Genomic DNA, 17005 nt, shown 5'->3' on the forward strand with positions numbered 1-17005 from the left:
GGAAAGAAAATATTTTTAATAAAAACGATTATTTTGTAGTTTCATTTTCATTGCTAAAGCATATATTTCACATTTTTATGTTCAAAAAGCTAAAATTTCCATTGTTCTTTCTTTCACCTTCCACACTTGAGAAACCTATTTTTCTGTACCTGCGAGTGTCCTACTTTATAATAGTAACGCAAGTGCAATTCTGATAGCATTTATGCTCTCATAAAAATTGGCCTTCTGGGCTTCCCTGGTGGCGCAGTGGTCGAGAATCTGCCTGCCAATGCAGGGGACACGGGTTCGAGCCCTGGTCTGGGAGGATCCCACATGCCGCGGAGCGGCTAAGCCCGCGAGCCACAACTACTGAGCCTGTGCGTCTGGAGCCTGTGCTCCACAACAGGAGAGGTCGCAGCAGTGAGAGGCCCACGCACCGCGATGAAGAGTGGCCCCCGCTTGCCACAACTAGAGAAAGCCCTCGCACAGAAACGAAGACCCAACACAGCCAAAAATAAATAAATAAATAAATTTATAAAAAAAAAAATTGGCCTTCTACTCTCACCTCTCTTAAAAATTATACTCTTAGATTAATAGATTACCTTCGCATGCTAGATATTTAATAGTCTCCCACCAAAGTTATATATAATTGTGCACCAGTAATTGTGCACTTTAGTCATAAAAGCTTTGGTTCCACCAGTGTTATATGATGTCACTTTCTCTACAGAAACTTTTATTTGCAAAAATAGGTCTACAGGATTCACGTCAGAATCGTATTTAGAAAATTCCTCAGTCTACAATTTTCTGTAGTCTAGCAGTTTTCTGGAAAGACATCTAACAAAGCAATTTTTACCTAATATACTGATGCTGGTTAATTGTTTCTTTGGTTTTTAATGCTCTTCAAGATAGCTTTCTAATTATGGTACATATTTTCACATTTACTAATGTTGAGGCACTCTGTAGCACATAACAGAGTTTATTATAGTGGTTCACTTCTTGGAAGACAATTGTGCTATTTTGTGAGGAGTTTATGTTTATGATAATGGCTTTAGTTTGCAAAGCTCATTCATGTGAATTATTCATGTCAACACATGTTTAATGTGTACTTACTATGTTCCATTTACAAGGTTATGTACTAGAGATAAAAGGAAAAGGAGGAAGAGAGAAGGACTGGTCCAAGGAGGAGGAGAAAGCATGATCTAAGACTCAGGACTTAGTAAAGGACATTGATCCATTACAGTTTTTTTTTTAACTTTTACTGTTTATAACTATTTAAACTTAATAAAACAGCACAGAATCACTAGTATATCCAAAACTCAGAGTCAAGATGTGATTTTTCCCTATTTGATTGGTACCTTGTTTTAGAATAAAATATTAGTGATACACATGAAAGCTCTCAAAGTCCATGGCATTTTCCTTGCTGCTTAGTTACACACTGTCTAAAGTTTGACTATACTCTAGCATCCATATTTTTGTAAATCAAGAATTTGTTTATAGTTAGAAATCCTATTCTACTCTTTTATAATTTGAACTTGCATAAATAATATATTTCCTTTTGTAACTTGCATTTTTCATTCAATGTTATGTTTTTCCCCTCAACAGATTTGGAGTTTATCTATTCTAATTCTAGATTTTTAATAATTAAAGGTCTAACATTCCTACTTGAGTGATCACAGTCTTATATTTAATAGCTCTAACCCTTACAGAAAGCAAAATTGATGAGTTTCAAAGCATTGGTTCTGATTGTATTTTATATCATCTCCATGTAATGATCATCTCTATTTTAATTGTACTTATTTATTATTATTATTATTTTAGTTTCTAATTTCTTTTTTTTTAACATTTATATTGGAGTATAATTGCTTTACAATGGTGTGTTAATTTCTGCTTTATAACAAAGTGAATCAGTTATACATATACATATGTTCCCATATCTCTTCCCTCTTGCGTCTCCCTCCCTCCCACCCTCCCTATCCCACCCCTCTAGGTGGTCACAAACCACCTAGCTGATCTCCCTGTGCTATGCGGCTACTTCCCACTAGCTATCTATGTTACGTTTGGTAGTGTATATATGTCCATGCCACTCTCTCACTTTGTCACAGCTTACCCTTCCCCCTCCCCATATCCTCAAGTCCATGCTCTAGTAGGTCTGTGTCTTTATTCCCATCTTACCACTAGGTTCTTCATGACCTTTCTTTTTTTCTTAGATTCCATATATATGTGTTAGCATATGGTATTTGTTTTTCTCTTTCTGACTTACTTCACTCTGTATGACAGACTCTAGGTCCATCCACCTCACTACAAATAACTCAATTTCGTTTCTTTTTAAGGCTGAGTAATATTCCATTGAATTGCACTTTATTTTTGACTTGGCCCCCAAATTAGTCACACAATTACACAGTGTTTAACAGTTAAACTTCTTGGATTTATCTACATGTATATCACTTTCTTTGCTCAGTTTGTTCTTTAATCCCACTTCTTCACGGTGAGTTTAATTCCCTTCAGTAAGAAACCTATTCCTTGGAAGTTTTAGTATTGAAGATCTATAGGTAGAAATTTCTCTCTTTGTCTGAAAATGTCATCTCTTTCATTTTTTAATATGGTTAGTTAAATGTTCTATTCTAGGTTAAGAGTGATTTTTCCATTAGTACTTTAAGGATAGTGCTTTCAGTTATCTTCTGGCATCTATTGTTACTGATGAGAAGATTGCTACTAGTCTCATTGCTCTTTTTATTTGATATTCTTTCTTTCTTCCAAGTTGCTTTGTAGACTTTCCTCTTTGCCATTATGTGATGTGGTTTACCAGCTGTATTTTAGCCTTGGTTCCCCAGAAAGCAGAGCCTCAGGCCAAGAGTTTATGTGCTATTATTTAATTAGAGAGTACAATGCAAGTGAACCGGATTGCAGGGCAAAAGCAGGGAAGCAGGGAAGGCTGGCGATTCAATATGAGAATGCATGATCAAGCTGGGATTTGACCTCTGGAAGTTCTGTAAACTGGATCTCAAAATTATGGGGAGGGAATGTGAAGAAAGGAGAAAGAATTCATCCATGGGTTTAGCCTGTGGGAGAACTGAGAGGGTTGCTTTAGGAATATTCTCACCTGCTGGAGTAAGGAGAGAGGTGGAGGATAGATTTGTTGGAATCATGAACACAGTGAGACACTGTCAGATTGTATATATAAGTAGTCTGCCAGTGTTGCACATTCTTTTAATGTGGAACAAAGGAAGGATCAGGCTGAGGTGAGGTATACGATACAGGATATAGTCATATATTTGTTTTCATTTCTTTTACTGGTGACTCCATGCACTTCTTTTATCGGAGGATTTATTTCTAACTTAATCTCTGAGAAGTACTATTTCTTCAAATACTTGTTAAATTCACTCTAATCTCACCTTCTAAAAATATTATTAGATGAATGTGGGTCTTCCATTTTATCCTTTATTCCTTTATCATTCACATTTTCATTTAATCTCATCATTTTTTCTGGCTTATTTTCAACTTATAAAATTCAAATTCAGTTTTATCAAATATGTTATTTAAACTTTCTATGGAGTTTTGAACTCCAATGAACATATTTTTTCTGCCTTTTCTGCATCAGTTGAGATGATCATCTGGTTTTTCTGTCCTCCATTCTGTTAATGTGGTGTATCACATTGATTGATTATCGTATGTTGAACCATCCTTGCATTTTACAAATAAATCCCACTTGGCCATGATGTATAATCCTTTTAATATGGTGTTCAGTTCATTTTTCTAGTTGGATTATAGCTTATCTTTGAAGGTTCCAGCTTATCCTTGATCTTCTAACTTCAGATCATCTCTCATTCCTGACATCCAGCCCTACTGACTTCAGGACTGGCACCAAGAGGCAGGGACAGTGGATTTACATAGACTGCTTAACAAAGCCCCACTATCATGTAAGGTTTAATCTCTATAATAAAGTCCTTCTAGTGGTTCTACTTGTCCCACCAAACCTTAATATAGAGTTTATCGAATGTCATTTGATATTCTGATCAAGGAAAAAGGGAGAAAGCCAAGGTATAAAGTATAGGAACAGAAAGAAAAATAACACAAAGGGAAATATATTAAATTTAGGATGATGCACTGAACATAAATATGCTGTAAAAATCTAAAAACTGGATGAAATTGATTATTTCCTAGTAAAATATATACCACCAGAATTGATTCCAGAAGAGTGTGAAAAACAAAAGAGAACCCTTAGAAGACCTTCATTGCTACTTTTGGTGAATTTGTCCACATTTCCATCTGGTTCGGCTTGGAGATCCCACCTCCATATTCTCGTGCTGGGCATGTGACCAAGACCTGACCAGTTAGAATTCCCTGAACTTGAGGTTTTAACAGAAATCCCAAGCTGAGTCAGTCTTTTGTATAAAGGCTTTCTCTTTGCCTGGGTTCAGTAAATTGGTAATATACAAAAATAGAGTTGCGTTTGGTCATTTTTCTTGCCACCCCTTGGAGAAAGGTTTCCCCAAAATAATACAAAACAAAACAAACAAAACAAACTGCAGAGGGAAGAATATCTAAGTCAGAGAAACATTTTCTATTTATATCCTTTGGGCCCCCACACTTACCTGTGTCTGAAAGTATCGGCACTTTCAAACTTTGGTGTATTGTGAGTCAATAAATTCCTTCCTAGCCTTTAAACTAATTTGTAAGTGTTCTCTAAAATTACAACTTAAAATTAATACAATGACCATGGCAGCAATTGCATAAGATTTCAAGAAGCTAATTTTCTTGCAAAAATGAAGTTATGGGTATATACTCTTTCAAGTCCAAATACTCTGAAACCCTTTCCCTCTTGCTGAATTTTTAAATTCCTTTATATTGGATTTCAAAATACAAAAGAAAATGGGCTCTGCTTCAAGATGTTTGTGACTGCAAGCATACGTAGCCATTACCTTTGCCTCTCAAGAACCTATCATAATAATGGTGAAATCTGAAAGAAAGGGAAGCCCACTACTATAATATGCAAGGAGGGGGCTTCAGCTTCTGAGATATATATGTGCCCAGCAGAACTCCTGAGTAACTCAGGATGGCAAGAGGGAGACGTAGACTGAGAATCTATGTGGGGCAGTTACTTCACCTACACCTTTTTCTCCAAACAAAAAGCCTGACAGAAAGGCATTTAACCACCCTCTTACCAATTCTTTCTTTTAAAAAGGAGCCTTTTAAAAAAGATATGTAAAGACTGTTTCCAGGTGATCTATAATGGCCAGTGTGTTTGTTACAGTTCCTGCCAAAGACTTATGCTTTCAACATTTGTATGTGGTTAGAATAGTGGCAGGTCTCCATCTGCTCATGGTAAAACTAAGCCTTTCAGGTTCTTTCCTAGTCCATGAATTATTCCTATTTCTCCCAGGACTTATTTTGCTATTTTTAATATTTATCTTATTCTCTCTTATGTCATGCCTATCTCAAATATCTCAACAAATATTTATGGAACATCTACTTTGGGCAAGGCCGTGTTTTGGGTGCTATGACTATTGTAGTGAAAATTACAAAACCCTTGCTTTCCTAGGAGTTTGCATTCTTCTTAACATCTAGAGATATTTTGTTTTCTCTTCATATTTACGAATGAAGACCATGAGCTCTGTGTTTATGATTATCTTTACACCTCTCATTTTTCTGTCTTGATTATCTTTGTTAGCTTCTTTATGTCTGTCTACTTTATAATTGCTCCTGTTCCAAAGGATTCCATCCATCTCCCTCCACTACTACCATGGAACACACTTCCACAGGCAATACCTCATACTTCTTTGACTTCAGTCTGGCATCTTTATCCTGATTTTAGAAGCATACTTGATATTCCGTGATAGCTAGATGAACATTGCCACTAAAATATCACTCTGACATCTCAAATCTCAGAGATTCCAGCTGAATTGTCATCTATTCCTCTACTATGACAAACAAGTTATATTACATTTCTTATATCAGTGGAACTTCTCACCATCTACTCAGTCACCTAAACCAGAAACTTAAGGTCATCTTTAAATTATCCAAGCAGCCACCAAATTTTATTGTGTTTCTTTAATACTACTTGAATCTATATGCATCCATATCTCAACTGTCTCACCATTATATCAGGACTTTATACTTTTTTCTTCCAGTTAATGCCGTAACTCCGTAAGTGGGACAATCTAAATTTTGACAATCTGTTCATATCCCTGCTAGTATGACCATTCTAAAAATTGAAAAATTTTATTCCTATTAGAAAAATTGTCTTGATTGTGCATTGCTTAGAAGATCTAGTTCAACTCTTCAGCCTGATACACAATACCACTTGTTGCCTCTTTGGCCTCATCTCTTCATTTCTTGCTAATGTACTTACATCTCTTCCTATTCTACCCCAGAGCATGATGACTCATACTTACTGTTTACTGAGCCCTAAATTTTCAATGCATCTTTACTGTTGCATGAAGTGTTTATTTTGCTTAGAATAAAATTAATGACTTCATTTCATTGGCTAATTGCTACTAGTCCTGTAAGATACAACTCAGATATAACCCAACTTTAAGGACGTTTGAATTATTAGTGTAGATTTCTCCTCCTAGATCATTCCATTTTATCCTGTATCTGAATCTGTGTCAGGGCATCCCTGACATAGAGTGTTACTGTATGTTTATTCAGCTGCCTTCTTTAAAATGTAATACATTTCTTCATGATAAGTGCTGTACTTTGTAACTATAACCCTAGCACCCAGCATTGGGCATGGTACATTCTTGGTCAGCATTGAATGCCTGGAATAGTGATTTAGAAAAGGGTTGGCAGATATTATAACTTAATAGGCAAGAAACCCTATACAAATATGTTAAGTAAGTGAGAGAGATCTAGGTTGAAATACATCAAATCCAGGATGGTAGGTAACAGTATTAAAATAGGTTTTCTTTGGAGAATAAAGGGTGAAAAATAAGTCTGGGATGCTCACAGTGGCCAAAAATTCTGAAGCAGTGTGTGTGTGTGTGTGTGTGTGTGTGAGTGTGTGTGTGTGTATATGCCAGTAACTGTTCTAGTTTTTAGAAATGTAGTAGTAATTTAAAAAAAAAGAAAGATCTTTTGGAGCTTCTATTTTGGGATAGGAATGGGGAAGAAAACAAGCACAAGATAAATAAAAAATGTTTTAGATAGTCACAAGTGCTACTAAAGAAAAAAAAAATACACTTCCAGAATAGAAGATGACAAGGCCAGGGGTGGTAGATAACTGTGTTGTGACTAGTGATGTGAGAATGGAGAACCCAGAGCCCAGAGTTGGCTTATAATTAGTGTCTGTCCTCTACGAATGGTGGATGAGAGAAAAAGGATTTTCCCCAACATGCTTTTCCAAATCTCCACATTTTTGCAGTGATGTTAAAGATGCTGGCTTGATGCTTAAAAATGGAGAATTTTGAATATCACACAAAGGAGAGCCTCTTATTTCATAGGGAGAAAGCCTGAGTTAGGATGGTAAAGAATTTTCAAATCTTAAATGAAGTCACAGAAAAGAAATGCAGTTCAGTTTCCATTCGAAATTCTCATACCAGGAACTTCTCATTGAAGGGAGTATACATTCACCTCTCAAATAATGAAAAGACATGAAATGTTTGGTTAATTGTAGTAAAGGAGATACTGAAGATCTCAAAGTATTGCATATGGATAACAAGTAATATTACTTAACAGAAACGTCACATTTCTTTGTGAACTTTCCAGTACATGCAGTGTTTTGATGTTCATGTTGTTCGATGCTCAGGCTTGTTTGCATTTACAACAGAATCTTTATACTTAATTCTTCATGGAATATTGAGAGCACAACTTATTTTCAGGGTTAGCCAAAAAAGATAGACTTTATATTGCTATCAAAAACTTATCCACAGGCTATAACTACTTTCAAAAAGAATTTGTTATTCAGATAAGGGTTTTTTTTTTGGAATTAGGCCAAAATAAACAAATGTTTTAAAAACTACCAAGAAAATACAGAGAAAATTCTTAAGATGGAAATATTTATGCTCACAACCACAGTGATGCTGTGTATTTAAACTGATATACTGTAATGTAAAAAACGTATCAGGTTGAGCTCAGAAGATTCAGGTACAAATCTTCTCCATTTCTGATTTGTCAGGGCAGACAGAGAGGAATATGATTTGGAAGAGCAATATAATACTCAGCAATCGCTTTGAGAGAAAAATAAGTGGCTCTATAGTTTCAAAGTCAGAGTGTTAAATTGGGTTTATGATATAAGCAGCATACACTGGTAGAATGAGATAGGGTGATGTGAAGTAAAGTTAGAGCGATACGATATTGGTGGTTGTTCAAACAGGAAGGATACTGTCTTCTAGCAGCTTCAGTAGCAGGAATTAGGGATTCCATTTTTGGGAAAAATGGTAGAATATAATGTTATAGTGGGCCTAGAACCAAGACATTAAGCCATTTACTTGTCTAGGACTCATTCTAATCATTTTCTAGGTACAGGATGGATCCTAGATGAGAAGTTGTATTAGTTGTCTGTTGCTGCATAAGAAATTAGTACAAATGTAATGGCTTAAAACAGCATCCCTTTATTAGCTCACAGTCCTATAGGTGGGGATACTGGCATGGAGTGACTAGGTTCTGTGTTCGAGGTCTTAAAGGTCTGAAATCAGCATTTTTAAACCCTTGTCAGATAATTCTAACATCTAATTCATCTCTGTTGGCATCATCTGTCCCATCTTATTCAAGCTGTCATGTATCTGGTTCTTGGTATAAGTAGTGATATTTTATTGTCTTTTGGACATTTTGGCTATTATGTTAGGATACTTTGGTCCCTATTTAAAGTGTTTTGTTTTTTTTAATTTTTAGCAGGCATTCACTCTTTATAGGTTTGGCACACATTTCCTGTACTTTTATGGACGGTGGTTCCATGATAACCTAATTTTCTGACCCTTTGTGGTACTCTTTTGGTCTGTTTCTCTTGTGCAGGTGGGGTTACCTCTGGTCCCTTCTCATGCTGCTTATGGGGTCTGAAGTAGCTTCCCCAGGATACGGCACTTGGTGCTTCTGGTGAGGGAAGGGCATCTCTGGAACACGTGATGAAGAGTCCTTCCTGGGCCAGGCACTTGTGACAGAATCTCCCTGGACTGTAAGGAGTGGAGGGTGCTTACCAGGTTGAGAGCTTTCTGTGGAGGGATCTCCGTTGCCGGTACCAGCAAGTTGCCTGATGTTTCTGGGGAGGGGAGAGGAGTCTCAGGCCCATCTGAGGAGAGCATTGTCCAGGTGGGAGCTTTTTGTGGTAGGAGCACTTTTGCTGGGACCCTTAGCCACTGACGTGTCTGGGTGGTGAAGGGGGATCTCAGGCCCAGTGGGGAAGGAAAGCACTTTCCCTGGTCACTTAGTGTCATCAGGGCTTCCAATTGTTCGTCGTTGCAGGTTCTGCAAGGCTCGCCTGGTGTTTGGGGGATTCCCATTTGATGTGATGGAGGAAGAGCCTCTTTGAGCCACTTCCTGTTACTAAGTTGGGAGTTAGGAAATGCTGGGTCTGGATCACATTTTTTTGTTGGTAGAGGGTCATAAGGTGCCCTGCCATGAGGCTGTTCATCCATTCTGAGGGTCCCTAGGCAATTCACCTTCTCTAGACCTTTCAGAGATCTCCTTTGGTTGTCTCATATTATTTCTAAGATATATAGTTGTGCGTATAAAGGGGGAGTAGGGAGAGGGGAGTATAAACCATCTTATCTGGATTAGAAGTCCTCTCTGTGCCTTTTAAGTGCTCCCCTGATTAGGTCAGGCTCACTCTGGATAATCTCCCAATCAACTGTGCTATATATCATAATCTAATAATGGGAATGATATTCCATCACATTCACAGGTCTCATACTCAAGGGGAGGGGCTCCTACAAAGATCATTGGGCATCATCTTAGAATTCTGTCGACCACAGAAGGTGCATGTGAATGTACTGAAGCATTAATTAAGCAATTATCATCCTTTGGAAGGTTTTAATCTGTTAGGATAGTATGAAAGCCAAGTACTGTTATAATTATTCTACTCACTTTAAGTGAAGTATATCTGATATCAAAAATACTTCCTAAAAATCAGACTATTCAAACAACTTTCAGAAGTTAATGTAAATTTCAGAGGTTTGAGCCAAGCCTTCATTTCTGGCCATGCAGATATCTTCTGTGTGAAAAATATGCTACCTCAAAGATGTTTTCAAAAACTTCACCACCACTCCCCATTTATACGTTGTAGTTATGTGCAAATACTGTGGCTGCCAGCAATTCACAGAGAAAAGAAAGGTCAGTGATGTTGCTGACTTTAACTTTTTAGAGAAGGTGTATACTTAACACTGCCTACATTTGTATAGGTTGCACATTGAACAAAATTTCTGATTACTGCTTTAGGTTATAATACAATGTACTCTCACCTATACCAGGATTGAAAAATTTAAGCAAAATTTTCTGGACTGGCCAATACAACCCCCCAAAAACAGCCTTCAGGCTGAATTAGGAGAAAAATCCTTCACTATGTTTAGGTTGGAAGGAAGCATGACCTAAATTTTGATTTCAAATACTCGGGGTTTTGGGTGATGGGTTTTACTGGGGACAATTAGAATTGAACTATGTAGACATGTTTCTTGAAGCCAAGTTTTACCTTTAAGGCTTTCATATTGCAGCTTGTGAGGCTCCAAGCAGCAATTGGCTACTTTGGGTCATTCACACAAGGATTCAGAGTCATATATAAACCATAAAACCCTTTATAAGACATCAGAATCTGTTTTAAAAACTAATTATATGAACTAAACATATATAGAAAGAAATTGAAGCTTGAATATATTGAAGCAGCAAAAATTAAAGACATACCTATAACTGCCCTTTATCCTTAGTTGTTTACAATCACAGCAAATCAAAGTGTGACATGTTTAAGAGAAAGGTAATTAAGTTCTAAGGCTTTGTCATCTTATCACTTTTAAAAATACAAGATCTGAGTAAATGAAAGGAAAATAGAGAGGGTTGTTAAAGAGCTGAGTCATAGAGTGGAATAGAGAACAAGCGGAAGCGGAAGAGGCAAGAAAGCGTACACAGGCTGGGTTTGAAGAGAGTTGGGAATGCTGGTTGTGGTAGATGGTCTCTGATTTGCTTACCGGATCTACTCGCCATCCTTCTTAACCCTGCTTCGTGATTCCAGGAGGCTGATCTTTATCAGCTTCATGGACCAGTCTCTCTGTGTCTTCAGGTTGGGTTGGGTTAATATGACCTACTGATAAGTGATTAGAAGTCAGGAGGAAAGAAGGCAAGGGTATTTATTTCCATGATCTGCCCCCTTCCAAACTTTAGGTTGGCAGTGGATGCCATTTTCTAAGGTTACATCTCTTGTTGGGTGGGCTTCTCCTATAACTCGAAGACATTCTGGGTTGCAGGAACTGCTATCTCTCTATGCCCCTTCAAACCTCGTGGTTATAATACTGGTTTCTCACAGCTGCTAGCCTCAGGGCACTTCATCATCTCTTGGTTTCCCTTCATTCCTTACACACTTTAGTCTCTTCATTAAATGCTATTCCATCACTCTTTTAAAGTGTGCCATCAGTTTTTAGCTAGAACTGACTGATACATTGGTAGTGGGGAATAGGCGAAACGTTAAGGTAGTGTTAGGGAGGTGGGATAAACTGCTGTGGAGAGAGATAGGAAGAGAAGGGTTTCAAAGCTTTTTATGGCATTCTAGGAATGTAACATGACTTCTTTATGTGAATGACTCTAATGTAGTCTTAAATGGCTTCTTAATTATTGATCTTTGGTTGGGTTTCTGTTTCTCTGCATGCACAACCAGGATTGAACAGGGCTAAGAGATGTCTGGGATTTACATGACGAGATAATACTACTAGGATCTATCTAGATTCATTATATCATATTAAGACATTTCTCCCATGGAATCAGGAACATCCCAACCCAGTGCACATGCTAAGTTTTTATTGAAATTCAGTGAACTGCTATGGTGTGAAATTAATTTTTATTGTCAGTCCCCTGCGTCGGCAGGCCGACTCTCAAGCCCTGCGCCACCAGGGAAGCCCTATAACACTTTATATAGCTGAGAATTCATCGATCAGGATTTTCACTCTCATTGGAATCCACTACTTGCCTACGACAAATCGGACACGTAGAGTTCTCAGACAGCCAGCGATCAATGCAGTGAATGTGATATTCATGGGAGCAAGGTAGTATGCGAAGCTTGCTGTTTTCTGTGTACTCTGTAAGGCAAATGCTGCAGGCTTTTAGTGCATCATTTTCACCAAAAGATCTTACAGCCAAGCTGTCAATCTGTGCTTTGGTGAGTCCTGTAGTTTGCAGATCATGGGAGGACCCAGAGTCACTTTCATCATATATTATTAGGCTAATTTGTCTACCCACTTGCCTGGTCTCTGATGATAAGTCTGCTGCTAAGTTTGTTTCTTCACTGCCTTCAAACATCAGTGATCTAATTCCTGAATTTTCATCACTTGAGCTGGAACCAGAAATAGGACTAGAACTGGAACTAGATGTACAATTGGGGCTTGAATGACAACTCAGTGTGGAACTTGAATGGGTATCATAGCTAGCATTTGAATCAGAACCAAATGTACCACTACTACTACCATTAGGTGACTCTAGCCATTCCATGTTTGGACTTGGAGGTGAGACACTATGCTCTAAATTACTGTCACTGTCCATAAGGTTATTTGAGTTACTAAATTCTGTCATTGTCTGCCTTAACGTGCTCTGAATTGGAACAGATGTTGTATCATTTAAGCTAGTATTGAACATTCTGCAAACGGGATTTCTAATGGTATTGACATAAGCTCTCACACCTGCCCGCTCAGAATGTGAATACATATGCCTCAGTCCTCGTTCACTTTCAGAAGTGACAGTGTTGTTTGGTGTCTCAGATGTTAACTGAGTTCTACTAGCTCTGCTGTCTCTCTGAGAATATGCTCCAGAATGAACTTGTCCTACTTCAAGATTGAAGGGTATGGTTGGATATATTTCCCTCATTCCCCAAGATTCACCACTGCTGGTTGTATCTGGAGAATTTTCTCCATGAACGGCATTCCTTGTTCTAGAAGTTTCAATAAGACCGCTCTTTTGCAACTCAAATCCAGTCATTTGCTGTGTCAATATTTCTCGGTGCTCAGTTCTAGAAAATCTCGCATTCTCACTTAGCAGAGGCTGCTCAAAATTCTGAGAGGGTATACTATGACTCAGTCTTTGTACAATTTCCCTAAGTGAACGTGGAGGCGACCAACTTTCAATTCTTGCTCTGGTTCTCCGATACTCTGGGCTCCTACTTCTTGCTCTTCTCTGACTTGTGGTAGGTGGGAATTCCATTAATGTTTCAGTTGTATCTTGTTCAGACATAGATGGTCTTGTAAATATTGATTCAGATTGTGGACTTTCCACTTGCCTTTGGCTGTCTTCCATATTTTCTCTTCTGGGAAGTCTTGCAGACGCTACATATTCATTCTCTGGATTTGGACTCCCATGATCAAGGTTAGCATTTATTTCTAAACTGAATATGAACTGATCACTTTTAGGATTAATTTGGCTCTCTTCTCTCCAAGATTGGTTTTCTCTTTGTCCACTTGTCATATTTTCAGTTTGTCCAGAACAGTTAAGCCAGTCTATTAGAGAGTCACCACTAGACACGTCATCTGAAGAGTCTCCTCTGTCTGTTAACAAAAAAAAATGGGGAGGGTGCATAAAAGAACTACCAAAATTAGAACCATCATAAAATAGCACTCTGAAACTTTGTTTCAAAAACAAACAAAAAATGAGAACTTAAATACTCAGGTGTTTTCAACTGATTTCACATTTATAGAGTTAATATTTTATAAACTGCACTGTGTAGATTTATAAGTAAAGGTAGAAAAGTTTCGATTCCATCCAAAAAGAGTGAGCTAATCCTAGATAAACTTAGAGAATTTTTTAAAAAGGGAATCCGGAGGAAGCCTATGTTTCAGTATTTCATCATATACACAGCCCTGTGTACCACTGTCAGAGGAATGTCAAGAGACTTTTTTTTCAGTCCACTGTCAAAACACTAATGCAATTAAACAAGGTAAACACCAGTTAAGGTACAATGCTAGTAGTTTAGTTCAATTTACATTATTGTCTAATTTTCATTAGTCTCCAACATGACTACTTCTAGGCTTTTCACTTATGTGCTTTTGATAATAGATAAGCTGTTTTAAAATATAAGGTTATTGCCCAAACATAAACAAGTTTTATAGGTTTAAAAGTGTTTGCATTTTGAATACTTCTTAAAGTTACCAAGATTTTTAATTGACATTAAATTGAAGGTCAGATCAAATGAATAGACTGAACCTAGCATGGTACCTATAAGACCATATTCAAGAGCCAAAGTATTATAGTATCCTCTTCATTAGACAGCAAAATCCTCTGCTTCACACTGGAAGGGAAGGCACCAGACCTGAGGTCCGAGCAGGGTTTCTCAGCCTTAGCACTACTGACATTTTGGTGCTGGACAATTCTTTGTTTTGGGGAGCTATCCTGTGCATTGTGGGATCTTTGGCAGCATCCCTGGCCTCTGCCCACTAGATGCTAGTAACACCCATGCCTCCCCTGTGACAACCAAAAATATCTCTAGCCATTGTCAAATGTCCCCAGGTGTTGAAGAGAGCACAATTGTCCCCAGTGGAGACTATTTCTGTTTGCTTTTTTTACATGTCTATGTAGAAAAAATAATTCAGGAAGTAGGAGGGACTTTCAGTTGAGGTAGAAAACCAAGAAAAATACAAATAGGCTACTTTGCACTGTTTCCCAATTAAAACAACCCAAATGTGAATCAGGAAAACAAACAAACAGACCTTGACATGCTCACCAAAAATCAAGTAAATGCCAGTTCTTTTTATGAGAAGTTACTTACCAAATGAATGTAAGTCACTTCTGTATAATTTACTATTTCCTATTATGAAGTTACTATTTCCTATTATGAAGTTCCTTATTCATCCCATCCTATTCCCTCCAAAAGCAGAATATACCTGTATTTTCATCTGAGTCTTGTGGTGCGTTTTCTTTAATTAGCTGAAGTCTTCTCAGCAACTCTTCTTCCGTACTTTCACCTGGAATGCCTAGAAGATTGTTGTCTCTCATAAGTTCGTAATCTTCTTCACTCAGATTATTTACGAACCTGGAGAAATCTTCTTCCCGAACCAATCGGTCCGTTTGACTAATGTGTTGGGCCGAAACTCCATCTCCTTCATCGTTGGAATCCGAGTTTTCCATCTTAATAAACAAGTGGAAAATTATCTGAAATTCACGACGTGCTGTTGAAATTCACCAATGGTCGTTTCGTTTTCTTCGCTTTCTACTTCCTGCCAGAGTGTCCGGTTCCGACTCAGTCGGATGACCCTCCGCACAGATTCCTCCCTTCTCCCTTCCCGACTCAGTTCTGTGGCCCCTGGTGACGCAACAGTTGGGAGCCGCCTCGAGCCCAGAACTTGCTAGACGTTGCCTAGGCACCCATTATCTTCCCCGCTGTTACCGAGTAGGGACTGGATTCAGGTTAGGTTTCATTTCATTCAAAACCAGCCAATGTTACTGAGGGTTTATAGTGTACCAAGCACCGTGCTTCACCTCGTTTCACCCACATGAGCCTATTCTCAGGTTTTCAGGCTCTGATATGCTCTATTTATTCGTTACATTCCATAGGACTGCCTTCTTCAAAATGCCATGCCAAAGTCAGCCTAGTTCAATGCAGCAATTCTCATTTTCAGGTGCCCAGGGACCTCCGCCTTTTCTCCTCATGAATTTCTCAAATCCTAGACTCTCACTAAGAAAGCCCACAATTTTGGATAATTTACCAGGGCCCTGGCTGAGTCTCTTTAGTGTGTCCTCTCCCTTTTAACTGTTAATGGCTTCATCTTGCATTATATGGTCCTTCAGTCTTGTTTCAAACAAACAAGAAACACCACAACTTTGGCAGGCTTTTCTGCTCAGCCAGGGAATTCCTTCTCCACAAAAGCATCACGTTCATTTTTGTCCTCCTTTCTCATAAATATTATAAATAGTCCTTAAGCAAAACTAGCCAGAACATCACAGGAACTTTTAGGACAGATACATAATAGTTACTTTGTCTGCCACAGTGAGTACTGACCCTGCTGATTTTGTCGCATGTATCACCTGAAAGGCTTGGTGAAAATAAAATAACGCTCATTTGCAATGCTATCTGGAGGAGACCTCTAATTCACTCTCAGTACACAGCTTAGAAGTTTAAGGAGCTGTGTAAATTCACAGTTGTTGTTTTGTTCACGGTCCACAGCAGGCTTTCTTGTTTGTTCTCAAGGAGATGGAAGGATGGTAACTTTACTGGTGTGACAGTGAAGAATCTAAGTCTATGTCCTGCTTTTGACATTTGTTCGATGCCTCGTTTAACTTAAGCTAGAAAAATCAATCTTTCCCCTCTGAATCAAATCTCAGCAAGTCTTTGGATGAGAACAGAATCTCCTAGACCACCCTGCCTCCTTTATGGACTTCTGAGTGTATTTGTTATCTTTTACTGAAGTTATTCTTTTCACAGGGGAAATCCGTTGTAAACTTGTTTGCTGTGCCTCAATCAAAACTAGCAGTATTATGAAAATTCAGCGTGATTTGTACTCTTGATGCAGGAAACCCTAACAATCGTTAGTGTTCTTGAGAGTGATTGATTCAGTTTAATTCAATTCAATCAATTCAAGTGTCAAGTATGTTCAGCGTTTGTTAAATGTCAGTCATATTATCGGATATTAAGATACAAAGAAGAGTATATTTAAGAATCTGTTGTCATTAGAGTATAACAAACAATTGAGCTACACAGAGGTAAAATTACAGTTTTGAGGAGAAAGTGGTTTGAGTGAGAGAGAAAATCGGTTTCACTGCATTTGGGTTTGAAAGGATGAATAGGAGTTTTCTAAGTGAATGAAAGCGGGAAATATTTTCAAAAGTGAGAACAGCCACTGCTGACACTCGTAAAACAACAAGGATAGTAGATTTTAATTACTAAAAAAAGACATTAGTTAAATTGGCAGAGCAA

At 38.0% G+C, this 17005-nt stretch overlaps 1 protein-coding gene across 1 annotated transcript; it reads right to left on the reverse strand.

The window, feature by feature from the left end:
* Positions 1-11849: 11849 nt before the first annotated feature.
* On the reverse strand, positions 11850-15219 carry LOC308610045 (E3 ubiquitin-protein ligase RLIM-like; the record flags this gene model as incomplete). Its single annotated transcript, XM_081259327.1, has 2 exons — positions 11850-13643; positions 14976-15219. 2 exons carry the CDS (start codon positions 15217-15219, stop codon positions 12037-12039), a joined length of 1851 nt encoding a protein of 616 aa, XP_081115453.1. The 3' UTR covers positions 11850-12036.
* Positions 15220-17005: the final 1786 nt, after the last annotated feature.

This window comes from Mesoplodon bidens, assembly GCF_964165515.1.
Source record: "Mesoplodon bidens genome assembly, contig: HAP1_SCAFFOLD_81, whole genome shotgun sequence".
Classification (NCBI taxonomy): Eukaryota; Metazoa; Chordata; class Mammalia; order Artiodactyla; family Ziphiidae; genus Mesoplodon; species Mesoplodon bidens.